The sequence below is a fragment of the Rhinoderma darwinii genome, chromosome 10 (assembly GCF_050947455.1).
Source record: "Rhinoderma darwinii isolate aRhiDar2 chromosome 10, aRhiDar2.hap1, whole genome shotgun sequence".
Classification (NCBI taxonomy): domain Eukaryota; kingdom Metazoa; phylum Chordata; class Amphibia; order Anura; family Rhinodermatidae; genus Rhinoderma; species Rhinoderma darwinii.
In genome coordinates this window covers 5,572,174-5,598,738 of record NC_134696.1, presented here as the reverse complement: position 1 = coordinate 5,598,738, position 26,565 = coordinate 5,572,174, and the positions used below count along the sequence as shown (strand labels likewise).

General features: G+C 45.1%; 1 protein-coding gene across 8 annotated transcripts in view; it reads right to left on the bottom strand.

The window, feature by feature from the left end:
* PKNOX2 (PBX/knotted 1 homeobox 2) overlaps window positions 1-26,565 on the bottom strand; it is a 311,562-nt gene that overhangs the window by 37,666 nt on the left and 247,331 nt on the right. For 5 of the 8 annotated variants that reach the window (XM_075839218.1, XM_075839224.1, XM_075839221.1 and 2 more), the window contains 2 exons: window positions 15,896-16,035; window positions 795-966 (listed from right to left, as the gene is read on the bottom strand). In XM_075839218.1, the coding sequence (XP_075695333.1) occupies window positions 795-966; window positions 15,896-16,035 (312 nt within the window). The remainder of the gene's footprint in view (window positions 1-794; window positions 967-15,895; window positions 16,036-26,565) is intronic. The other 3 variants (XM_075839220.1, XM_075839222.1, XM_075839223.1) reach the window with 1 other exon arrangement.

Sequence of the window (26,565 nt, the reverse complement as noted above, 5' to 3'; positions counted from 1 at the left end):
ATCACCCAAAAGTCATTGCTTTCCAGGACGCAGTCACCAACACTAAGGTATAAAGAAATACTCCCAAGCCGTGCTCGGCTATTTCCGTCAGCGCCATAGACTTTGAATGTAGAGCCAGGCGCATGCTCGTCCGCGCACCACTCACCTCCACCTAGAATTGGTCTTGCAACTGGGGTGGGGGAGGCAATGGACTTGGGACCTCGGTTCTGGTGATCTAGCAGTTATGATATGTGATAATGTGTTATTACCGGAATACCCCTATAGGATCAATCAAAATATGTGCAGCAAAAACAAGTCTGTATGTTTGCAACTAAATTATTCAGTGGAGGAGACATAAAGACAGATGCAAGTAAACCCATAGCGATCTGTCAGATTAAAGGTCTCGTTATTAGAATGAAGGCTGATCACTTGCTACTGGCAACAGCTCCACTTTTCCTTTGTACTTTTATTTTTATTTAAATAAAACTCACCCATTGTGTCTCATCTTTCACCTTAGGGCTCGTGCACACGGCCGTGCGGATCCATAATATAGGGGCCATAGAAATCTACGGGCACATACTCTACCTCCGATATCCCGTATATAAGTCGTGAGAAAACAAATCGTGCCACATTCCATCAGATGCCGCATTACAGAGTTATTCGCCCCTAGAATCATTGCTTATAGAGGAGAATACAGTGCCTGGCGGAGTCTCCGTACAGCACACGGGGTGCCTTCAGCTTCACAAACCACAGGGACTCCACCTGCCGCCATACCGGCGCGTACACACTCTTTACCAGATGTTAATGATCATTACCAGGTTGTCCAGCTCGGGATCTTCACTGAAGAATGGCTTATGCTCTTGTTCTTGCTGGTGGACAAAGTTCTCAATATCCACATCAAAACTAGCGGATGTAATGCACTCGGACCCCTGTGTGGCCTGCTCGCACTTCTCAAACAGCAGCGTCAATAGCGGGAACAGCGGGTGTCTGAAAGGGAACCAAACATTTCCACGTTAGTAGTGATCATATCCGGTGAAAAATGGATACGGTTAAAGCAGACAACGTATGAGCGATATCGAACAGATATACCCGCTGAGCCGCGGTGATCCTGATGCTAATGATATACAGTATATACCATGACGAGCAGCACATAGTAAACATAAGACCACCCAATATTAAAGGGAAAACAACACTTCTGCATTTAGCACTTAAAACTTCTGACAATTCTTCACTTGAATCCGCCTCCGCCTTTAAGCCCCATTCACACGACCCTAAAAATCGTCCGTAATTACGGTCCACAATTTTGGACCCATTCACTTCTATTGTCCACGGACACCTTCCTGTCTATTTACGGGAAGGTGTCCGGGCCGTAGAAGTGTACCGCAAAAGACATGTCCTATCTTTTGCGTTTTACAGGCCGTGCTCCCATACCGAGAATGCAGGCGGCTGTTCGTGGCCGGCCATGCCCTCAATTGCGGCCCGTGATTACTGCCACGGCCATGTGCATTAGGCCTTACACATTAAATTATAAAAGCAGAAAACACGTGACTGCTGCTGATTCGGGAGAACGGATATTGTCAGGCCGCATTTACCAGCACTTAGTTACCTAAAAGTCTGCAGATCCATGTATTACATATATATATAAAAATGTCTATAAGTGTGTTTTGTGCAACTTTCTAAACACTTTTTATTAAAAATTATTTTTACTTTTTGAGATACAGCTGCTTTGTATCCTATAGACAGAGCAGCTGTATCTTGCACGGAGACCTGAATCCATCAGGTCAGCGGGTCCTGTGTGATCCACCTGTAATCGATCACATCTAAGACACGGACGGTCAGAGACATGCAGGACCCGCTGACACTGAACCCGTGTTTTTCACGCACCCGTAGACTTCAATGGGCGACAAGGTTTGCAAAAACAGACCAATATAGGACATGCAGTGAGTTTCATGTAACGGACTCTCGCTGAATGAAAAATCACGCATATCTGTATAGCCCTATTGATTTGAACGGGTCCGTGGGCTGACAGTTATTTCAGCGGACAGCACACGGACGAGGAACACGTTCTTCTGAATGAGCCCTTACTTCTAAATTTGGGAGAGACGAACGTTACAGGTTTAGTTCAGTTTTGTTGGACACATAAGGGCAGCACAAATCTGAGCTTCACTGGATCTAACACTGTTCAGTATGCTGGAGCGTCTTCCAACCAGCATCTAGACAATTCTTCTAGAAAATTTGAGGACATTGTGAGGCTCTGTTTACATCTCACTATTTGAATAGGACCATAAAAATTTTCAACTGCACTCCGAACTTTCCCATGCAGCTGGAATATGCCTAAAGAGCGTCCTGTGTTCCAATTTTTGCATTATTTTTTTATACAGTGACCAATGTCACAGCCTTCTGTCGCAGATATACATCAGGGAAGACTCCCAACCTATAGCTCCAATGTAAAAAAAAAATAATAATTCATGAACAGGGCCGAATTTGTTGTGCGTTGATGTACCACCAATAAAACATCCAACCTCAGGAGGCGCATCACATCTGTATAAGTGGGTGCAGAGTAGAAGACTTGTAATGAGATGAACTATGCTAAAAAGTAAGTAAAAAAAATCCCCCCTCTATTGCTGTAGAGGCAAATTAAGATCGGGGAGGATTCCTGGGGACAATTCTTATAGGCCACTCCGATAACAAGTTGCCTTTATACAGCAAATATATCAGCAGCACCAACATGCCTACAAGTACAACAAATCTTACAAGGAATCCCTCCCCAAACTGTGACCAATGTCACCAATCCCGACAGGCAAATAACTTTGCAGCGCATAGAAACAGAAGAAATTGATCCAGCGCTGTCGGAGTGTTTAAAAAGGAATATATTCCTAAGTTTATTCAGTATCAAAAAGGTATAAGATCGGGCGTACAGGCAGACTTGGTAACAAGGCAGCAGCAAGTAGGTATTCTGAGCCAACGCGTTTCGAACACCTCAAGTGTTCTTAGTCATGGCTATCGATCAACTTTGCAGCGCATCTGAAAACTCAGCAATGACCAGTCCGATTATTCACCCCGACCATTGTCCAATGATCTGAAAAAGCAAATTATTATTATTATAGTCAGTGTGAGACTGTATGGAATAGTTGGATATAGTAATAGTCATGAACACGACAGGGGCACCAGTTTTCTCCTTCCTCGTACCAATATTCCAACCGACGTCCTCGTGAAATGCTTGAGAAACGGGTATGAACGATGCACTGAGTGGGGATGGAAGGGTTAAGAAGTTTGCGCGGTGTAATTTGCAGGCTCTAATGCTGCATCATATTATAACGTAATCTGCACTGATCCCAGTTTAATGCAAGGCTCGGAGTCCCGAGCAGAGAATATAAAGCACTGCCTGCCGTAATTTAGCCAGCCCTGCGGGGGCTTAGCCCAGGGATATGAAAGACAAATTCCAGACTGTGTTATGAATTATTGCGCCTTATGAACCTTCCAGCTCTCAACAGATGCCTCCTGCCATTTAAACAGGCACTAGATCAATTATGAATGAAAAGGCACGAATCCGACCCAGTGCCGGGGCACTAAATTACCAGGAACTAATAATCCGAGCCGTGGTGCCAGGTGGTGGGAGTTCAGCGGTGCGCCCCCAACCTCTGCACAAATTTCGGGAGAGAAATTGAGCTGCGAGACCGGACTTGGGAAGGGTGTAATCCTCTGACCTTGGCAAATTTCATGCCAACTATTTCATAATGGGATGAAAAATAAAGTAGTGATCTATAAATCCATGTTATAAACCATATGGCGAGACGTTAATGGACCGCCAACCACGGATTATAACACAGTGGATAGGACCAATTAAGGATAAAAGCACCCGCAACAATGATGTACAATGGTAGTATAATACGGCGAGCCGGGCAGGATGAAACATTTAGGTCTAATGCGCACGACCGTAGTGGTTTGGCAGGCCGCAAAGTCGCGGATCCGTTGCAGTCCATTTATCCGAAAAGAACAAAACTTTGGCTTTTAGCAATATCCCGGTTCTATATATTACATAGTTAGTGGGTTCGTCAAGTTCAACCTTTTATACATACGGTCACGAACACCACTCCCGGCACACGTGACTTGGATGCTGCCGTAAAGGGGAGCTCCGCTTGTCCACTCTCACTCTTACACACGCCTATCGCAACAGGCTAACAATGAGTTAAAGCGCACCCCAAAACCAGTTCACACGTCCACACAAAACGCTGCCACCACTTGCCGTATTAGGCCGACAAGATCCTCCTCCCGGTAACGCAGGCACGCACTGAATCTAAATAGCATTCAACAGGTTATGCTTTTCCTCTTCGAGGTTGTGGGAAGGTTTAGAGCAACAAGGAACAAAGTTATTAATTTTTAAGGTTTAATATACGAAAGTACAGTGGTTAAAAATGATGTAATAAAAATGACACATATAAGCAAAACAGTTACAAAATAAAAGGGAATAAAGCAAAGAATAACAGAACTCTTAGGCCCTGTTCACACAGAGTTTTTTTGCAGGCAGAAAATTCTGCCTCAAAATTCAGTTTGGAATTTCGAGGCAGATTTTGATCTGCCTGCACGCCATTTGCCGCGTTTTTCACTTACGCCCATTGAGTGCCACGGGAAAATCGCTGCGAAATACGCTTTCTCTGCCTCCCATTGATGTCAATGGGAGGTCAGAGGCGTAAACGCCCGAAGATAGGGCATGTCGCTTCATTTTACCGCGAGCGATCTCGTTGATGGTCCCCAAAATTGTCCCTCTTTTTGACCTGGGAAATATATCTGCATTAATAAACGTACTATATCGCCCCGGATGCTATTTCTCGGTTTCCAAACTAGTCCTCAACTTGTATATTATACATGCATAAAAAAAGGGTCGGTCACATAATGAAATAGAAGTGTCCCTCTTTGACCATCCAGAAGGCTGGGAGAAAATAGACATATAGGATGGAAAGATTCAACCCCTTTCTGGGATTAATAAATAAATAAATAATAAAACAGTTAAAAAAACAAAAAATTATCAGATAAAATAATATACTGTACATCTCAAACAGTGAAAATAGATCACCACCCCTGGGAGAAGGCACTGTAAATAATCTGGACGTGGGACCGCGCCACACTGCGACACCGGACCGAGCAGGAGGAGGAGTCTTGCTTGACACATCAGAGGAGAGAAGCTGCCGGTATTGCGCCGCACCATTGGGGCAGAGAGTGCAGAAGGAGGAGTTTTTCCAACACCATGAATGAAGCATCATAGGAAAGGAGTAAGAATGGTGAAGGAGGGAGGCTGCCAGAGAAGAGGGTTAAGCCCACATTATGCAACATTGAACAGCCCGCTCGATTGCTAAGCAAGGGAGCCTGCAGACTGCCAATGAACTGTCAAGGTTACCAGTGAGGGGGATATAGAAAGTGGAGCCTAACTGGAGACTAAGAATATGGGGAACCATGATGTGGACTAGGAATAAAGTGGAGCCTTAACGGAGACTGGGAATGAGAGGGGAACCATGCAAGGAATGAGAAGGGGGCCATTCTGGGGACTAAAAAGAGGTACAAGATTTAGAGGGGTGCATGGTGGGTACTAGGAATGAGCGGGGGAGCCATGCTGGGGACTAGGAACGAGAAGGGAGCCATGCTGTAGACTAGGAATAAGAAGGTGAGGCATACTGGGAACTAGGAATGAGAGGGGAGCCATGCTGGGCAGTAGGAATCAGAAGACTGTTCATTTGTGTGCTGTACATTTTTGCTGACTATTTTACACACTATAACCTGCATTTTGTGTACTTTTTTCTTTGAGAGGACTACCCCTATGAAAGACCCTTTTCCCTTGCTTTTCTTGTTAAGGTGCCCTACTGCATCTGTTTCAGTGGCTTACAAATGCGGTCACAGGGGGTGCGACTAGATTCGGAGGTGCCTCCCTGTATCCCCTCAGGCCACTATAAAAGTTTTGCCCCGCGGCACCTACAAGGACCTAAATCCGGGCATCGGCAGGACATCGTATGCAATGCAACGCACAAGGATGATGTGTCTTGCATCGCATATAATGTCCTGAAACTGCCCGGCGTCAAGACCTTGCATGTACTGTGGCTTGATAAAACAGCCTGAGGGGATCAGGTCCACTACAGAAGAAGAAGAGCGATGTGTAAATTCTATTTTTTTTTTCATATGATTTTGGGGATAGGAGGATATCAGGGGACGTCGGCCGATCTGGGGGGAAGGGATTTTATAGGTATGGGGCCTTGCTCCAGGGCCGGCCATACGGTTGTGCGACCTGTGCCATTGCACAGGGCGCATCACTTCAGCAGGTTGAAGGGGTCGCTCTGCTGGCTCCCTTCCCCTGCTTGTTTCAGAAGCGCCCAGGCTCGGCGATTTAGCAGCCGCCTTTCCGCCTGGACACTTCTTCTCTCAGTGGCGTTGCTACCGCTGTAGCAGCCATAGCGGCGACACCGGGCATGAGGGCGCCCGTGCCGTCCGTCCAGGAGAAGCCAGTTGCGTCACTGTCCATAAATGGACACAGACTAAAAGGGGCTTCTCCTGGAGTGGAATCCCCGGTCACAGCGTCGGCAACGATGTGGATGGGGATTCCTCTTCAGGAGTTGCCCCTGATGTCACTGTCCATATGTGGCGTGGCACTACCTACAGGGTGCTGTGTGGCACTACCTACAAGGGTGCTGTGTGGCACTACCTACAAGGGTGCTGTGTGGCACTACCTACAAGGGGGCTGTGTGGCACTACCTACAAGGGGGCTGTGTGGCTCTACCTACAAGGGGGCTGTGTGGCACTACCTACAAGGGGGCTGTGTGGCACTACCTACAAGGGGGCTGTGTGGCACTACCTACAAGGGGGCTGTGTGGAGTGGCACTACCTACAAGGGGGCTGTGTGGAGTGGCACTACCTACAAGGGGGCTGTGTGGAGTGTCACTACCTACAAGGGGGCTGTGTGGAGTGGCACTACCTACAAGGGGGCTGTGTGGAGTGGCACTACCTACAAGGGGGAAGTGTGGAACTACCTACAGGGTGGGAAGTATGGCACTATCTACAGGGGGCTGTGTGTAACTATCTACAGGGGGCTATGTGTAACGATCTACAGGGGGCTGTGTGGCACTACCTACAACGGGGATGTGTTGTACTACCTTCAGCGGGCTTTGTGGCACTACCTACAGGGGGAATCTGTGAGTGGGGGCTGATGGTCATTTTACTGTGAGTGGGGGGGGGGGGTGGTTGGTTATATTACTGTGAGTGGGGGGCTGCTGGTTATTTTACTGTGAGTGGGGGGCTGATGGTCATTTTACTGTGAGTTGGGGGTTGATGGTTATTTTACTGCGAGTGGGGGGCTGATGGTTATTTTACTGTGAGTGGGGGGTTGATGGTTATTTTACTGTGAGTGGGGGGTGATGGTTATTTTACTGTGAGTGGGGGGGTTGTTGGTTATTTTACTGTGAGTGGGGGGTGATGGTTATTTTACTGTGAGTGGGGGGGGTTGTTGGTTATTTTACTGTGAGTGGGGGGGTTGTTGGTTATTTTACTGCGAGTGGGGGGTTGATGGTTATTTTACTGTGAGTGGGGGGTTGATGGTTATTTTACTGTGAGTGGGGGGTTGATGGTTATTTTACTGTGAGTGGGGGGTTGATGGTTATTTTACTGTGAGTGGGGGGGGTTGTTAGTTATTTTACTGTGAGTGGGGGGGGGTTGTTGGTTATTTTACTGCGAGTGGGGGGTTGATGGTTATTTTACTGTGAGTGGGGGGGTTGATGGTTATTTTACTGTGAGTGGGGGGCTGATGGTTATTTTACTGCGAGTGGGGGGGTTGTTGTTTATTTTACTGCGAGTGGGGGGGTTGTTGGTTATTTTACTGTGAGTGGGGGGGTTGATGGTTATTTTACTGTGAGTGGGGGGGTTGTTGGTTATTTTACTGTGAGTGGGGGGCTGATGGTTATTTTACTGTGAGTGGGGGGGTTGATGGTTATTTTACTGTGAGTGGGGGGCTGATGGTTATTTTACTGCGAGTGGGGGGGTTGTTGTTTATTTTACTGCGAGTGGGGGGGTTGTTGGTTATTTTACTGTGAGTGGGGGGCTGATGGTTATTTTACTGTGAGTGGGGGGCTGATGGTTATTTTACTGTGAGTGGGGGGCTGATGGTTATTTTACTGCGAGTGGGGGGCTGATGGTCTTCAAGTGGTTTCCACCTCTGAGCTTCAATTCAAATTAACAGGAGGCAGAAAATACCTGCGGCGCGCGTTTGGTGCTTCTTTTGCATTCGCTTTAATGGCTTAAAAAATTTAAAAAGCGGTAAATTTCAAACAGCGGTCAATTCCTGAAGGAATTTTGTGGCAGATTTTTTCTCCCTTACAAAAACGCTGTGTGAACAGACCCTACGAGTGTAGTGCTTGTTTTTAGCCGTTTTCTGTCTTTCTCTAAACAATTTTTGGTAGGGGGGCCCTGAGGAAATTGTATTTTTCCAGTGCTGCATCGAGTCCGAAAAGGTTGGGAAACTCTGCACTTGGCTACAGGATGACGCCGGCGGACGCAAGTATCCCGTCGTGGAGCAGCTCAGTTCGTCGTGGGAACAGGGCCTAGGGGAGTACAATTTTTTGGTTTGTGGGCACTGTCTACAAGGGGAAGTTGGGGGGATGTATAGCACGGTCTACAAGGGGGAGGTGGGGGGATGTATAGCACGGTCTACACGGAGGCTGTATGGCACAATCTACAGGGGGGCTCCATCTACCAGGGGGGGGGCTGTGTGTAGCAGCCAGGGAAGGGGGGCATTATACTGTGTGGGGGCCACTAAGAGGACATTATACTGTGTAGGGGTACTATAGGGGGCAATATACTGTGTGTGGCACTTAGGGGGCATAATACTGTGTGGGCACAATTAGAGGACAAAATACGGTGTCCTTGAAGGGGTTATAATATATTATATTATTAAATATTATTGTTATACAGTATGGGGCGCATAAAAGGGGCATTATACTGTGGGGGGCACTATATAGGGCATTATACTGTGGGGTGTATTATACTGTGGGGGGCACTATACTTTTTTTATGGGGCATTTCTTTTATGATGGGTAGGGGGCCGAAAGATAATTTCGCACAGGGCGCCATCTATCCAAAGGCCGGCCCTGCCTGGCTCTATCTTGTTATGACCTTGATTTGCTTACATGACTGTGTGGTGACTGCGTCATGTGAGCCGGCCAGTGACATGTTGACCGTAGCGACATCAAAAAAAGCTGTGAAAAGAACAAAATGCATCAAAACCAGCACACCCTCAAAGCCCTAAAACCAACCTGTCCCCAGAAACCGTATTAAGACATCTGCTCCAGTGTCTGCTTCCCCCTGCCAGTGCACGGACTGTTTTACAATAATGGAATCTTGGCTGGAAAATGTCAATGGAAAGGGTTAATGTGCCACAGGTTTCATAAGGTAAATAATTCTCTCTCTTTCCGCACTATTTCTGGAGCGAGTTTGATCCTCGTCAGCGCAGAACAAATAAAAGGGCTGAACTGGCATGACATTTTACTGCAGACGAAGGGTCGTTTGCAGCCACTAATAAAAAGGATTTGACACCGGCTAATAAAGAGGAATGCATCTCTGTAATGGCCTAATTGAGCGCATTCAGCTCTGCTCTGCCTGGGAGCCAAATGGAAGCCAGAGGGTCTGCTACATTTAAATGCTTCCTCAATGTATTTCCTCTCCAATTTTATTTCCAGTGAGCAAAAAAAAATAAAGGGTTGTAGCGGCAATAGTGAGGGGGGCTCATGTATCCCCCACTATCATCCTCTGTGCCCCACACTGCTTACTACGGTGCCAATAATCCACCAATAAATCACTTCATTCACTGTCCTGAATTATTACATTAGGCTGGGTTCACACTGAGTTTTTTGACGAGTTTTTTGACGAGTTTTTTGACGCGGAAACTGCGCCGCAAAACTAGTCAAAAACGGCCCGAAAATGCCTCCCATTGATTTCAATGGGAGGCAGAGGCGTCTTTTTCCCGCGAGTGGTAGAACCGTCTCGCGGGAGAAAGAAGGGACATGCCCTATCTTTGGGCGATTACGTCTCTGACCTCCCATTGACATCAATGGGAGGTAAAGAATGCGTATTTCGCAGCGTTTTATGCCCGCGGGCGAAAAACACTGCGAAAATCGGCGTGCAGGGAGAGGAAAATCTGCCTGAAACTTCCAAACTGAATTTTGAGGCAGAATTTCCGCCTGCAAAAAACTCTGTGTGAACATAGCCTAATAGTTAGATATAAGTTGTAGTTATTTTCACATGCAGGTGATGTATAATTCCGCCTTTCATTATAGGTATGAATAAATGTATATATAATCACAAATCTGAAAACATTATTGACATCTAACAAGCTGAAAGTGTGAACGTTTCTTACATATGGACTTTTTGCTTTATGTAAAGGTTTCAGTTCTGCCAATTTGGATGATAATTACGTAAAAACTGAAAACGTCTCCATGACATGATCATGTCTTATTGTCTAGGTTGGGACAAAGTTCTTTCGTTAAAAACAAGACCGCCTCGTCTCTTCTACATCCCACTCCACGGACTCCTTCCCAATCTGGCCTCGGCGCTTACCTCTGTGCTGCTCCTCTTTTATCCGTATTTGCCCCGTGAATCTACAAGTCCTCTGCTTCTGCCGGCATAGCACGGAGGAGAGCGCTCCGACGCCGGCAGCGTGAGTGTCCCCGGCACCCCAGCATCTTGCTCACTGATAGCCGAACCAATTGATTAAGGAATCATGGTGATCTCTGAAAAAGTTTGTTTGAAAACAAACTTTTCACGCTTGTCCTTTCCTCTCAGTCTCCTTTGAGGGAAGGCAAAAGAAAAGTGTATTGTGTATATAATTTGTATTCGCTTTGCCCCTTAGTATTAGAATAGGCAGTCTGGAATAGTAGGTAAGAACCTGCGTTGTGTCATTCCGTTGTTCTGCTCCGCCAGCGGAGCAGCAAAAGGGAATAACGGAACCAACGGACACCGCCAGTTGCCAATGGAACCTATTGACTTTAATAGGTTCCGTCGGGGTGTCCGTGAGTTTACCGGACACAATAGCGCTATTTTCTCCGGTAAACTCTGCCGGATCTGCAACCGAGGCACCGAACGGATCCTCCGAAGCAGATGTGAACAGAGCCTCGGTTAGCTGGAAAGCTAAAAAAAAAATGGTTAAGTTATCCAACAGTTCAAAAGTTACAACTGTGTAAAAGAATGTATCCCAAAACTAAGTTTAGGCCTCGTCAGAGGCATCGATGATCCTTGATCCTGAAAGGGTTAATCAGCTGTTGGTAAATTGAATCCCTAAGTGATAAAGTCCAATGGCTGACAGTCCTTTTACCAATCAGCACTTCCATTCAGTAAACCAGTCGGGTCCTAACAGGAAAGGTGTCATATATACAAAGCAAAGAGGAATTATGTCAGTCACTCAAAAAAAACTGCAGAGTGCCTCATCCAAGCTCCTAATAATGTAATTGACTTGTTAAAGATCCATGGCTAAGGCTATGTTCACATCTGCGTCAGGGCTCCGTTCCGTCAGAATGGATCCCTGACTGACACAAACGGAAACTGTAGGTTTCCATCACCATTGACTTCAATGGTGACGGATCCGGTGCCAATGGTTTCCGTTTGTCTCAGGTGTGCAAGGGGTCCGTCGTTTTGACAGGATGAATACCGACTGTTTCTGTTCCCGTTTGTGTCAGTCAGGGCTCCAAGGAAAGCTTTGACGGAAGGTCGAAATGGAGCCCTGACGCAGATGTGGACGAAGCCTTAGTTAGGAGATACTGTGGTCACCATGCCTAGTTAGAATTATGCCCTAGGCTGGCACCTTACTGCCTTACTACCTTCTCCCTGCCCTGCTGAACTGATGCCTGGAGGGTCCAGAAACATATAGCGGGCGTAACACTGAGTCGGCTTGTGGTGTTGCCGCAGATCTGCATGGTTTTTAGGCGATTGTTAATGTCCGCACATTTTCGCAGGTAAACCTGACAAAACCACAAGGACATTATTAATCATTTTAAAGGAAAAAACCCTTATAAACAGTTTGTTATTTTAAACTAAAGGGGTCCAACATTCTGTGCTGTACATATATCCTTATATCCCCTTCATAGACAAAAATTAAAAATGAAATAATTCTAGGTGCCTGATGCCACCACTAGGGGGAGCTGGCTGCATACAGTTTATACTTTGTACCCAATGATAAAAGAGGATGCAGTCAATTCCTAAAATCCCCCCCCCCCACCCTAGTGGCAGCCAGAATTTTATAATTTAAAGCAAACATATAAAATCAAACAGAGATTAATAAAAAGTTTTCCAGAAAAAGATTCAACATAATTTGGTGGATTTCATTTGATTTGAATTCCTGCTTTCTCTGGGTTTATGAGTCCAGTGGGCGGTCTTACACAATGATTGACAGCCTTTCCAGTGTGAGTAGGACCACCCAGTGGACTCCTACAGTGAGCAGGGATTTACATCAATAAATGACAAATTTTACAGAATATTTTTTGGACAAAATTATACATCAATCTGTTCAGCTCCTCCTGTTCTATAACATGAGGCCATCGGCTGGAGCAGCACGTTCAAAATCATAGGATGCTTAAACGATGTCTGTGCAGGGGATTTGGAGCTCTGTATCAGTAAAAACAGAGCTCTAACCACTATAAGGCCGGGTGCACACAGAGGTTTTTGCAGGCAGAAAATGTGCCTCAAAATTCCGTTTGGAATTTTGAGGCAGATTTTGCTCTTCCTGCACGCCGTTTTAGCGCCGATGGGCAAAGACGCTGCGAAATACGCTTTCTCTGCCTCCCATTGATGTCAATGGGAGGTCAGAGACGTAAACGCCCGAAGATAGGGCATGTCGCTTCTTTTCCCGCGACACTGTTTTTCCGCTTTTCCTCCGCCTCCCATTGAAATCAATGGTAGGCATTTTCGCCCGTTTTTTGCCGCGTTTTCCAACGCAGTTTCTGTGTCAAAAAACTGTGTGTGAACTGACCCTAAAGATACATTTAATTAGCACAGAATGTTGGACCTAAAACGTATACATTTCTAATACGAAGCAATAAACAAACTGTATTATTTTGCTGTTTTTTTTTGCTACAATTGAGATAATCCTACAATAGTTTCGTCCCTGTATGAAACTTCTGATCTATTACACTGGCCATAATTGGCGCTGTGTTGCAGCTATGAAATGAGTCGAGCACGTGGCAGCTGTGACACAATTACACCGGCATTAATTAGGTTTTCTTCTACGAATTCCTGCAACAGCTCACATTCCATTTTACAAGGCGATACATTATTACTACCCAATTAGTATGAATTTTATGTACGATAGTAGTAAAAGCTCCGATGACCTTGCAGTATATTCTGTGCTTGGAATACTCGGCAGGCTCGGGTCCAAATGACTACAGCGCAGCGGATAGATTTGCTCGTTTCTCACTGGATTAGGCTGTGAATAGACAAAGTCTCCATCGAGAACCTCAGCGGGTTCAAGGAGATGATCCCAGAACTCACAAATGTCCCATATTTCCTCGCTTTTAAGCACAACAGTTCTCCTAGGGCACAAAGCCGCCATTTTCACCATCTACCCAAAGGCTGACGTGCATCGCGCAGGTACAGCCATGCGGACTCGCTGACAATCAGGCGCCGTTTTCCAGCCTGGATTTGCGCATAACAGTCACCCCCCTTCCTCGGAGGGTACAGCTGACCGCCGGGCTCCGTCGCAGTTTGGAAAGGATTCGCCGCTTGAGAATGAAGACATTTATTTTATTTACATTTATTTGTGGCGTTAAAAAAAAAGCCCAAATGAGGCCACAAAATGATTTCCCTTTTATCTGTGCCGATACTACGGAGCATGAAAGCCTCAGAGACCATGTGTTAATTTGAATTGAATGGGGCCTTGTTAAATTTATTGACATGAAATGAAAAATCCCCACTGTGGTTTTGAACTGTCATGCTACCCAGAGGCAAGAAATTTTAATTAAAAAAAAAAAAGTCTGCAAAAGAAAAAAAAAAGGATAAAACAGAGTCATCCTCCCCGTCTTTCTCCATCCTCCAGCAAGCAGTGCCGCGAGGAATCTGCAGAGCGTTAGTATTCAATTCCTGATTAGACGCAGGCGGGGCGACATCTTCACAAGACGGGAAGAGCCTGAACTCAAATAGACGGGTCCTCACTAGTCAATATCATTTCATACAGTCCTGAAAAGCAACCAATCAGATTCCAGCTCTCATTTTTCAGATGTTTTCTTTGAAATTGAGAGCTGAAACCTGATTGGCTACTGTCGTCAGTTTTGAGAAGTCTTCCCCAGTATTACAATCTACCCACCTCCAAGTTTAGAAATTCATTAGCGGACACACCTCTACCCACACTCACATGCACCCCGAAAATAAAATTCTGCATTAATACCACAAATACGTCGCCCTCAAATCTCAGTGATGTCTGCGACGGGACCTGCACTGCTTTACTGACAACACTATCGACTATTTCTGTACAACGCCTCCTGACAACTTTTTTCCCGTCATTCTCTCAAAGACTCACATCTTGCTGTTTATTCCTGCACTGAATTCAGTTGCAGATTTTCCACTGAGATTACGCCCCAAGATACCCTCATTTTCTGAATTCACAAGATTTCACACAGATATTTTCATCCTCTTCCATTAAATGAGGAAATCCCCATCTGAATCCTGCAGATAACGTACGAATGTCTGGAGGAATATTTTCTCAGATATCCGCACCGTCTGAACATAGCCATAGAGATGAAGAACTTATCCAGGCACTTAGGTCGAGTGATATATGTATACTGAGTAATATAATATAATATAAATCTATACACACATATATATATATATACACAAGAAATAAAAATTATCCTAAACTCAAGGGGTTTTCCGGTTTTATGTGTGGGAAGTTTATTGACTGTCAAGTAAAAAGTTCTGCAACTTTCTAAGACTTCACCGTTTTCAAACTGTATCCTTGCTGTATCCTTGCTGTATCCTTGCTGTCAGTGAATGGAAACATTAGTGTCTACATCAGGAAGCTGCAAACCAGTTCAGATCTTGTTGAAAGGACACAGGTGCGTGCCTTGTTGAGTGCTCTGTAATGATTTCAGCGCTGTGTCAGTAGGATATAAGAGCAGGTTTTCACATTCTGGATGTAAGCAAGAATGCTTCTATTCAATGACAGCCGGAAGAGATTGTACAAATGGTGACGGATTGAAACACAAAGTTTCTTAGAAAGTTGCAGATGTTTTCATTATACAATAACTAAGCTGTATGGTAGATCTGCACCTTTCTACGATGCGAGGGCGACAGACCTACGTGTAGCAGCATCTGCAGAATAGTCCAGTGACGTGACAATCGGAGAACCAGAAGGATTGAGCTTAAAAAACAAGCTCAAAAAAGGGATAAGCGTGAGCGACAAGATATTCACCCACCAAATAGCCCTTTGGAAGGCCATTCAATTGGAACAAAGGATCAATGTCACAGCCCTGAACATGAAGCCCCTATGTAATTGGGCCTGCACCAGTGATGGGATCCCAATACAGCAGAGCTGAGCCCAGAATCATCCCAAAGATATAAACGCCTAAATACATAGATAAAAACTGAGACCGCAAGTAGAAATGCACCAACAACACAGGGAGAAGTGTCAGCCCAGAGGAAAGCAAGCGCAGGTCTTCCCGGTCACCTCTGATGTCAGGAGCTCTGCTATCAGCACCTGCCACATTCACTGATCTCAGCTGTGCCTTTAATCCCATTTTAAAGTCATGTTGTTGAGGAAAAGAAGAGAGAGAGAAAGACGCAATGACAAGTGAGAATCATGCTGACAAGTTCGCCCGGGGCTGCGTTCACACTGCACCTTGGCACATCACTTTGGAGCTGCGCATTAGCATTTTACAGAGTCTGCAAGAAGCTCTTTCAAGTACCTGTAGACCGCGCGCTTGTCAGCTTCCAGCTGAGCCTGAGGGTCGATCGGGGCACCGGGGACAGGGTTTGCTGCCGCAGAGGATGCCGGGAGGTGGACGGGCTGGGCCTTGGCAGTCTGCTGAGCCGTGGCTGTCATCTGCTGGAACAGAAAAGTGTAGAGGTGTTAGTAATGTGAGCGCAATAATAAATACTGGATTGCGAGAACTCCCCGTAGGTGCGGAGACAATTGCGCTAAGTAAGTAAACATCGTACAGCGTTCCCACACAACGTCTAAATAGAGGTCTCAGTTTTCCGTAAATAAAGCTCAGCACTTGTATAATGAAAAGTTCTGGCAATTTAAGGCTTCGTTCACGTCTGCGTCGGCGCTCCGTTCATGGGATCCAAACCGAAACAAACGGGAACCAGAGGTTCCCGTATGCAACACCATTGATTTCAATGGTGACGGATCTGGTGCACATGGTTTCCGTTTGTCACCGTTCCTTAATGGTTCTATCGTTTTGACGGAATCAATACGGTAGTCGACTGCGCTATTCATTCCGTCAAAATGACGGAACCCTTAAACAATGGTGACAAACGGAAACCATTTGCACCGGATCCGTCACCATTGAAATCAATGGTGATGTAAATGGAAACCTATGGTTTCCGTTTGTATTCCATGAACGAAGTCCCGACACAGATGTGAACGAAGCCTTAAATACTGTGCATTTCAAATCCTCCCCACCTCTGTTTGTTGTCAGTGAATGGAAACATTTTGTTTACACCTGGAGGCTGAAAATCCATAAAGACCTAATACTTCTCTCACAGCGGCGAGTTTCTCTGATCTAGACAATCCCCTGTGAAGGCACTGATACATTGTAGCAAACTATCAGGACAGGATAAATATTTGTCGTTCTGGTGTAGAGAGCGACAGATGCTCATGAGTTGCTGAAAAACGAGTGTAGGTTTTAGGTGAAAATGTTCTTTTATCAAATTCACCATAATCTCAGAGGATAGAGAAAACCACAGTGGCCAAGCGGGAGGTAGAAGGCAGCGTATAATAGATTACAGAGAGGATTTATATGCTCTTAAGGCCCTGTTCACACAGTTTTTTGCAGGCAGAAAAATCTGCCCCAAAATTCCATCAGGAATTTTGAGTCAGATTTTGACTTGCCTGCACTCTCTTTTCCGCGTCAATGTCAATAGAAGGTCAGAAACGGAAATGCCCAAAGAAAGGGCATGATGCTTCTTTTTCCAGCAAGAGCCTTTTCCGCTTGCGGGAAAGAAACGCCTTCGCCTCCCCTTAAAATCAATGGGAGGCGTTTTTGGACATTTTTTGGCATGGTTTCCCGGTCAAAAAGCGCGCCAAAAAACTCAATGTGAACAGGGAGTCCATGGAGAACATACAACAACTGCATCATAGGGTCTGGTTCACCATCTTGCCCGTCCCGTCCATCATGGTAATAGATTGGATATTGTGTTATTTTCTCATGTAGGCACTATATAACATATGGCGGTATTATTTATATAGTAGGGGCGGGACAAGCTCGGTTGGTGCAGAACGCACTTCCCCCATCAGCAGAGGAATGCTCATTTGTAGGATACACCAGAGACAAGGTCACCGTGAAAAGTCCTAAAAACTCCCTTGAGATAAAGTATTTACGTCGGATCGGTAAACACGCCGCCCGGCGCTTGCAGATTTGTTTCTAAGCTTGCTCTGTTCTATATTTTTGGCCATATGTGGGCGATTATTCCAATCCGAGCGCAATCTTCATAGTGTGATGTGCGGCGCACCTCAGACCGGCGTGAAAGGCTTTCCTTTCCTCGTTTATCGGAACTCTAATTGAAAAGGACAGAGGCAGCGAAGATAAAAGGAGCAGCGACCCGACGCAATGAAAATGTAAATCTGGAACCAGTCAGCTCCCAGCTTCAAAACAACCACCAGCTGAGACGTTGTTATTGCATCTTGCTCTGGGAAGGACGGTGATGCTTCAGATTTATAGAGCTGCTGGGGGCCAATTCAGCGAGCGCCTCGTTCCATTGTTACGGCTGCAACCAAAACAGTTTATCTCTAAATAGATTTCTCCTTCCCTAAATAAATCTTTATTTCATATCAGCTGGATCAGAAATAGAAGGAAAGTAAAAGATTTAAGAATGACCTGGTGTAATCCATCCAATTGGGGAAAGTCATACCGTACAAAAGGAATTAGCCGGGTGATGTCATTGGCTTATTAATATGAAAAATGCATTGTGGTTGTGGCATAAATAAGGTCACAATACAAGAAAATATCCCAAATAAAATGTCACAACCACTCAATACTATGGTGACAATTATTTTGTATGAGACTATCCACATAAAAATGAATTTTTAATTATTGCAGTTCTCACACTGGCCACTAGGGCAGACACCATAGGCTGACACGTCCGGTTTTCTGCAGCTCACTTGTCAGCTTTGCTTTATATACAGACACAGGATGAGGTGAATCATCTTATTAGAAGGTGGGGGAGTTAATGACAGCTGTAATGTAGTGCTGGAAGCCTAGATAAGGCAGGATAGTAATACTATACACATAAATAAGGCTCTGTATGCAGCTCCACTGCCACTCCCTGGTCTTTGGAGAGGGGCCGTACCACGAGGAGACTAAAAATCTATGACATTTCTTGGTCAATTGACTCCTATTTATTTCAGCTGCCATAAAGCGCACACACCCTGCTGCACAGACAGTACAGGAAGGAAGTGGATATGTCCAATATGGCCGCCCCATGGAAAGTTTTATAAATAAAAAATAAATTGCTACAACATTAAAAGAAAAAAAAAAAAGACCAAATTAAATCGAATTAATGAAACTAAAATTAAATACCTAACAATTTTCCTTTAAGTTTTCCGGCTTATACATCTCCATTAAAACATTCTTTTTTTTCGAATCAGTTTTTTTTTTTCTGTTTTCTTTACATGACTATGGGGACAACCACCTTCCCTGACCTATGAACAGATTTGCTTTAGAGAAGGGACCAGAACATAAGAAATCTCAGTTAGAAAACGACTCTTAGATTCTGTAGAAGAGTGTTGTGGGCATGCTCTGTGATATGTGCAGTGGGCATGCTCTGTGATATGTGCAGAGGTCATTGTGCAGGGAAGAGGAGCCGGGTCGTCCTCATCACCTATTGTCAATGGTTAGCGAGTTCCTTGTTATTTGCCTCCAGCTGTCGGACCCCCACAGATCATTCACTAATGATCTCTCCGGTGGATAGGTCATCGATGGTCCGGTACTGGACAACCCCTTAGGGTATGTTCACACGCACTAATTACGGACGTAATTCGGGCGTTTTTGCCCCGAATTACGTCCGAAAATAGCGCCTCAATAGCGTTGACAAACATCTGCCCATTGAAAGCAATGGGCAGACGTTTGTCTGTTTACACGAGGCGTATATTTACGCGCCGCTGTCAAATGACGGCGCGTAAATAGACGCCCGCGTCAAAGAAGTGACCTGTCACCTCTTTGGCCGTAATTGGAGCCGTTATTCATTGACTCCAATGAATAGCAGCGCCCATTACGTCCGTAATGGACGCGGCGTTCATGCGCCTGCACATGCCGATACGGCTGAAATTACGGGGATGTTTTCAGGCGGAAACATCCCCGTAATTTCAGCCGTTACGGACGCTGTCGTGTGAACATACCCTTAAACACAGCGTGAAAATACGGCCGTTGAAACGCGCTTTCGGAAACATGCAGCCTATAGAAGAGAAAATACGCAACAAACCTCTACGGGATCATATAAAAGCATTCGTTAAACACTGTGCGGCATATTTAAAAAGGGACATTTACAAAGATGGCACCATTATTATGTAAAGTGCACCAAAATCGCAAATATAACGTGCGTTTGGTGCCCGCGCAGCCCTTTAGAAAATGCTATTAAAAATGTGGTGCACGTGTTTGCATCATTTCAATTTTATATGTAAAAACTTTTATATTGTAAAAAAAAAAATAATCTGCAACAGTTTTTCTAAGTGTCCCAATGTTTTCGGTAACATTGAAGATGTCCGGTAATCGGCCAGGAGAGAATTCCTTCTAATATCATTTTGATGGTAATCTGCGTTGTTACATTTATTTACCTGTAGAGCGCCACTTGACATGAAATACTAATACAAACGCCCTCGGAGTCGGGTGTCTCGGTAAAAGCCGAGCGCAGACACAGGATACGATTGGTTACACTATGACCTTTACCCATAAAAATGCACAGAAACATGTGGATGAATATTTATCACTAAACACGGCAAGCGATGGTATGTAAATGACATGCAAATGAGCGAGCAAAGCGCAATAATGAGGGAATCCGTGTTCATTTGCAACAGCTCAGAAATATCAGAAAACAACAAATTCGGAAAGATTCGCCATCACCTCAGGTTTGGTAATACTGGAATCTGCCAAAGTCATAGAACTGAATGTAGACGCAGAATTATTGACTGTCCTAAAGTTATAAGTGATAAAACTAGACCAGACGAGCAGAAACTGCGCCACATTTATCACTAGGGCGCATGCTGCATGGTAAATTTGGCGCGTCTTGATAGACAGAGACGCACAGAATGTAAAATACTTTTTTTGTTGCAATTTTTGCCAGAATTCTGGCTCATTCTTCCCACATTGTTATAATGTTTCTATTTCTCCAGTCATACTGAAGTCCAATGAGATGGAGAATATTTGGTATCAAACCAAACATTTCTTAGGGCCTGTTCACATCTCCGTTCGCTTTCCGTTCCGGGGTTCCGTCGGAGGAACCCCGCAATGGAAAGTGAAAGTGAGACCACAGCTTCCGTTTCAGTCACCATTGATATCAATGGTGACGGAAACATCGCTAATAGTTTCCATTCGTCACCATTCCGGCAGGTTTCCGGTTTTCCGGCGGAATCAATAGCGCAGTCCACTCCGCTAATGATTCCGTTGTTAAACCGGAAACCTGCCGGAATGGCGACGAATGGAAACCATTAGCAATATTTCCGTCACCATTGATATCAATGGTGACTGAAACGGAAGCTGTTGTCTCACTTTCACTTTCCATTGCGGGGTTCACCCGACGGAAACCTCTGACGGAACCCCGGAACAGAACGGAAAGCGAACGGTGATGTGAAAAGGCCCTTAGCTAAACTGAACTCTACTACACCCCGACCAAAACACGTCTGACCTATATATGTGAATATTCGAATGTCTTCATATTGCTGGCAAAAAAAAAAATCACACTAGTCTCCCACAGCGGGAAGCAAAAGAGCCTACAGGGCGCCAGCTATAGCTCTCAGGGGGACGACGACACAGGATGACCGTGGCAATAGCCATATGTCATCTATAGGGGACAGTACATACGAGTGTTCATACGAATCCTCATTCCCGATCATTGTCCTGTGTGAACAGGGCAACGATCAGCCAATGAATGAGCAAACGCTTGTTCGTCGGCTGATCTGCTCGTTTTGCACAGCCAATGAAATGGTTTCTAGTCGGCAGCACATCTCCCTGGTTAAACAGAAGTGCTGCCGATCTAATGGAAATGTATGGGGATGAACGATCGTAGTAAGCTCCTCCCCATACCTAACTGATCATTGCCGATCTCATCGATCGGCACTCGTTATTACGGCCCATATCGGGCCGTGTAATAGGACCCAAAGGCCCGCGAGGATCTCTTAAAGGCAGCCGCAGATTACGCAGGATGATCTGCTGTTGTCACTCGTTGCATGTATGGACTGTTGCTATGCCGGTTCTATGGATATTTTATTCTACAGAAAGGCAGAAGAAGCTCTGGCTTCAGATCTAATGATTGTAAATCAACTAATTTAAGCTTTTCAAGTGTCCTCAAGCATGAAAGCTCAAGGTTTAATTCCTCTTAAGGAGAAGAATGAGATCAATGAGAGCAGATGTGTAATTCTACAACACGTATATTAGGATGTTCACACGTCGTGGTCAAGTTGTGATCACATCCAGTGATTTTATAAGCGGAGTTCCTCCGGTCCTGCTACAGTCCGCTATCAATTGTCCCGCTTTGCTTCTTCTGTATAGTTTTCTGGATTCACTTGTAATGTAAATGACTACAGGCACCCTCTTCAGTACAATAGGTGTCCTAAAACTCAATAGGTGCGCTTTAGGGGACTGGACCATGGATCCCTATGGGTATTTGTTGAATGAGACACTCCAACTGCAGTCCCTTGGACGAGCAGCACTCATTGCTCGTAGTATAAAGTTAGGGCACAAGTTGTACCCATTTTCAAACACCCTATTTGGAAATTCTTAAAAGAGGAGGGTGTCACGTGCTGAAGTTATTGCCAGGAGACTCTTCTAACAAAAAAGAAGTGACTAAATCGGTCACATGTCGCGGTGAAATCACATTTTTTTGCAGCAATTTCGCAAATACCGCACTATGGCCGAGATGCGTGAAAAGACCCTCAAACCCTTCGGTCTATCGCTTCAGTGAATTGCTTGGATCAGGACCGTTGAACAAAACATAAATCATTTCCCGATTGATGTTAGGGTGACCCTCAAATATCACCCTTGATGCAGTTTTTGGTGCAGTTTTTTAAGACAAAGCCAGGAGTGAATCCAACAGAGAGTCTTTCTTGTATACTTTTCCTTGCTCTTGTATCCACTCACACTGGCCTGTTTGAATCTGGTCTTAGGCTCTGTTCACATCTGCGTCAGAGGCTCCTTCAGGATGCAGCGCTATTTTATCTGGAAAAATGACGGAATCCATGCCAGAAACCTGACAGAGCCCATTAAAGTCAATGGTTTTCATCGGGTGCCATTAGTTTCCATCATACGACAGAACTGGCACTTCCGGTTTTCGGTTTCTATGACGACACGGAAAAAGGTGAACATAGCCTTACTGGATCTTGCCTTCTTTACTGTGGTCAGTATAAAAGACAGTAAGGGCTTATTCACACGAACGTTGTATACGTCCGAGTGATGGTCATTAAAACAACGGCCGTCACACCGACTAATGTATGTCAATAGGGCCGTTCACACGACCGTTATGTGAAGGCTCCGTTGAAAAACAGAACATGTCCTTTTTTTTCTTCCGTTTTCACAGATCCCTCGATAGACTCAAGTCTGAGGGATCCGTGAAACAAGTACCGCACAGGCGCAACTCAGACGTGAAAAACGCCCGTTTTTCACTCGTTCGTGTGAATAAGCCCTAATACTTTCAACACAGTGTGGCATGTGCATTACAAGTGATGTTAGGGTACGTTCACACGCAAAATCAAAAACGGCTAAAAATGACAGAGCGGTTTTCAAGGGAAAACAACCTCTGATTTTGAGCTGTTTTTGTAGCCGAAAAAGGTTTTTTTAATTGACAAAATGAAAAACCGCTCCAAAAACGGCTCAAGAAGTGACATGCTCCTTTTTACGTGGCTTCTTTTTACGCCCCGTCTGAACTAAACGCTGTTTTTTTCCCATTGAATTCGATGCGCAGATGTTTGTAGACGTTTAGCTAGCATTTTTCAAGGCGTATTTCGAGGCGTTAGCGCCCCGAAATACGCCTGATAACTCTGCGTGTGAACCTTGTTCTGCGATGTTTATGGCAGATTTGAAATATGTATCACCAAATGTATTCTTAGGAGAGAGTAAAAGAGACACAGTGCCACAAAAACAGGATAAAAAGTGGAGCTACTAATATAATAAAAGTGCTCACCTTGGGTTGTAGACACTGGCAGGTGTCACAACAGGGGGAGAGATGTATATAAAGCTGCTGCCGGGTCCGTAACACAACAAAACGGCGTTTGCGGTCAGGTAACAGTAAAAAGGAGTAGAAAAAATGGACCAAAGGCGCATCATCAGATGATTGGCCTGATGAAGACGCCGGTCCGGAGTTGAAACGCGTAGCCTGTCCACTGTTAATAAATACTTTTAATGCTTTAATTACCTAGCCTTGCCATTATTAGCAGCGCCTTTGGTCCATTTTTTCTACGCCTTTTTACTTTTCAAATGTATTCTTGACTTGGTCTGTTACTGCGCCATCTTGATTAATTTAAAAACAATCTGCATGAAATTAAAAGTCTCATTTATCCTTTGGGAAGCACCATTTTTATGACGTTGATGATGAAAGTTACGCCGGTAATACCGGTCACTGATGTACCGGCTTCTGAGGGCACACAAATATTTGACTCAGGCCTTATTCACACAAACGTGTTATACGTCCGTGTTACGCGCTTCGCGCGGACCTATGTTAGTGAATGGGGCCATTCAGACTGTCAGTGATTTTCACGCAGCGTATGTGCGCTATAAAACATGCCCTATACTTGCCCGTGTTTCGCGCAGCACGCACCCATTGAAGTCAATGGGTGCGTGCAAATCGCGCACGGCACACGGAAACACTTCCGGGTGACACACGTGATTCACGCAACAGCTGGTAAAGAAACATAAAATCCCCTCCTTCTTTACTGTGTCGTCACATAAAAAGGGAGTGTCATAATGATGCCGGCTGCGTGAAAATCACGCAGCCACGCACCATATACACGTCACACGGAACTTTTGCACGCGCACAACGCAGCGTTTTTTTGCGCGTGCAATACGCACACGTTCGTGTGAATAAGGCCTCGTGGAGTTTTCATATTATTTTAGATGTAGAGGGACATTTTCCTAATATCTGCAGGTGGGTCAGCGTTTTGCACGGTCGCCTTGCAGCTCTGGGGTCCTGGGTTTGAATCTGGACCAGGACTACATCTGTACCCCGTTTGCATGTTCGAGGTGTACTTTTTTTTTTCCACAGTCCAAAAACATCCCGATAGGTTAACCGGCCTCCTATAACACTGGTCCTAGCGTGCTTGTATTTGCTCACATATCAGACATAGGGAAATGAGATCTTAGCCAGGGTTTGTTTCGTCTCCATTCTCTGCGCTGCGCTGCGGTATATGCCGGGGCTATATAAGTAACAGGAAATTCTTACCGGGGTGCTCTAGAATCAAACAGGAGGAGGAGGACGGGTTCTGGATCCCCGGGGAGGGCAGGGTCCGTCGTTCAGCAGCTGTGATGAGTTTATTTGCAGTAAAATGTGAATTTAATTAGACTCTTCACACTTAACTAACTCTTCTATTTCTGCAGATCTGAGGTATTTCATTCTCTCAGCTAATCCTTTTAGCCCTAAACCTCTTCCAGCTGCTGATGAATCTGTGCAGAATACGGCGACTTCAGCCTCTGCAGATGGTTAAGGTTGTTCTCGAGTGTAAATTTCTTCCCTTGGGAGCGCTCGGCATACACTACAGGGATGGGTTTAATCCAATGCTACCCCCTACCATGGCCCGTACGCTAGCCTTGACCACGAAAGACCACAAAACCTGGCAAATGCTGAAACCGCTGATCGCCGGGATCAAAACTTGGGAGTTTGTATCAACAAGGAAAGCTGAGAATTATTTTTGAACTTTAGGTTCACTTCATATGTTCAAAGCAGTCAGATTATTATTCACTGGGAACAAGCGATCTTAGGAATTCAATCAATGAAACTGGAAGAAAATGCACAATTCAATTAAGTGCCACATCTGTATGGAGTCTGTATGTTCTCTCCATGTTTTTTGTGGGTTTCCTCCGGGTTCTTTGGTTTCCTCCTGCACCCCAAAAACATATATAGACAGGTAAGGCTTCGTTCACTTCTACATCAGGGTTCCGTCGGAGCTTCCCGTCAGGGGAACCCATGAACGGAATCCAAGCTGAAACAAACGGAAACCATAGGTTTCCGTTTGCATCACCATTGATTTTAATGGTGACGGATCCGGTGCAAATGGTTTCCGTTTGTCACCGTTGTTTAAGGGTTCCGTCGTTTTGAAAGAATGAATAGCGCAGTCGACTACCGTATTGATTCCGTCAAAACGACGAAACCCTTAAACAACGGTGACAAACGGGAACCATTTGCACCGGATCCGTCACCATTGAAATCAATGGTCATGTATACGGGAACCTATGGTTTCCGTTTGTTTCAGTTTGGATTCCGTTCATGGGTTCCCTTGACGAAAAGCTCAGACGGAACCCATGAACGGAGCCCAGATGAAGATGTGAACGAAGCCTAAATTGGATTCCTATGAAATTAGCCCCAGAGTACTGTCTGTGAGATAGGGAGGTTAGATTGTGAGCTCCGGGGGACAGATGGAGTGATTACGATCTGTATACAGCTCTGCAGAATATGTTGGTGCTATATAAGCAATAGAAACAAAAATTCAAAGCAGTTTACTCATGGATAGGGAAGTTTGCGCACCTGCGCACTATAGGACATGACATGGGTCTATTCACACAGTGCAATCATAATGCAGTTATTCCCGCAACCTCCACAAAAAAATTGTGGAATTGTGGCAAAATCCACGCTATAATCGCATCGTGTGAATAGGAACATAGGGTATGGGGGTTGTCCTTTTAAAACTATTTGAACTTCTCAAAATCCAATGACAATTCTAAGGTATATCGTTTCCGTAAACTACAAGATACATCATCTATAATACAATAGCTTGAGGGGAGGAGATAAGCAGCTGTCAGACACATATGATGCCACTTATCTTTGTTGTGATCTAACCGGTAAAAATAAATAAATCCATGCTTCAGTCTGCCAGGCGCCATAGACGGTGACAGGGGACGCCGCAGGATCGGACGATTTATATCGAATGTCTTTGGCCGGCTTTAGACTTTATATCAGTCCTGTGATGGTGATGGAGGGGGGGGGGGTGAGAATT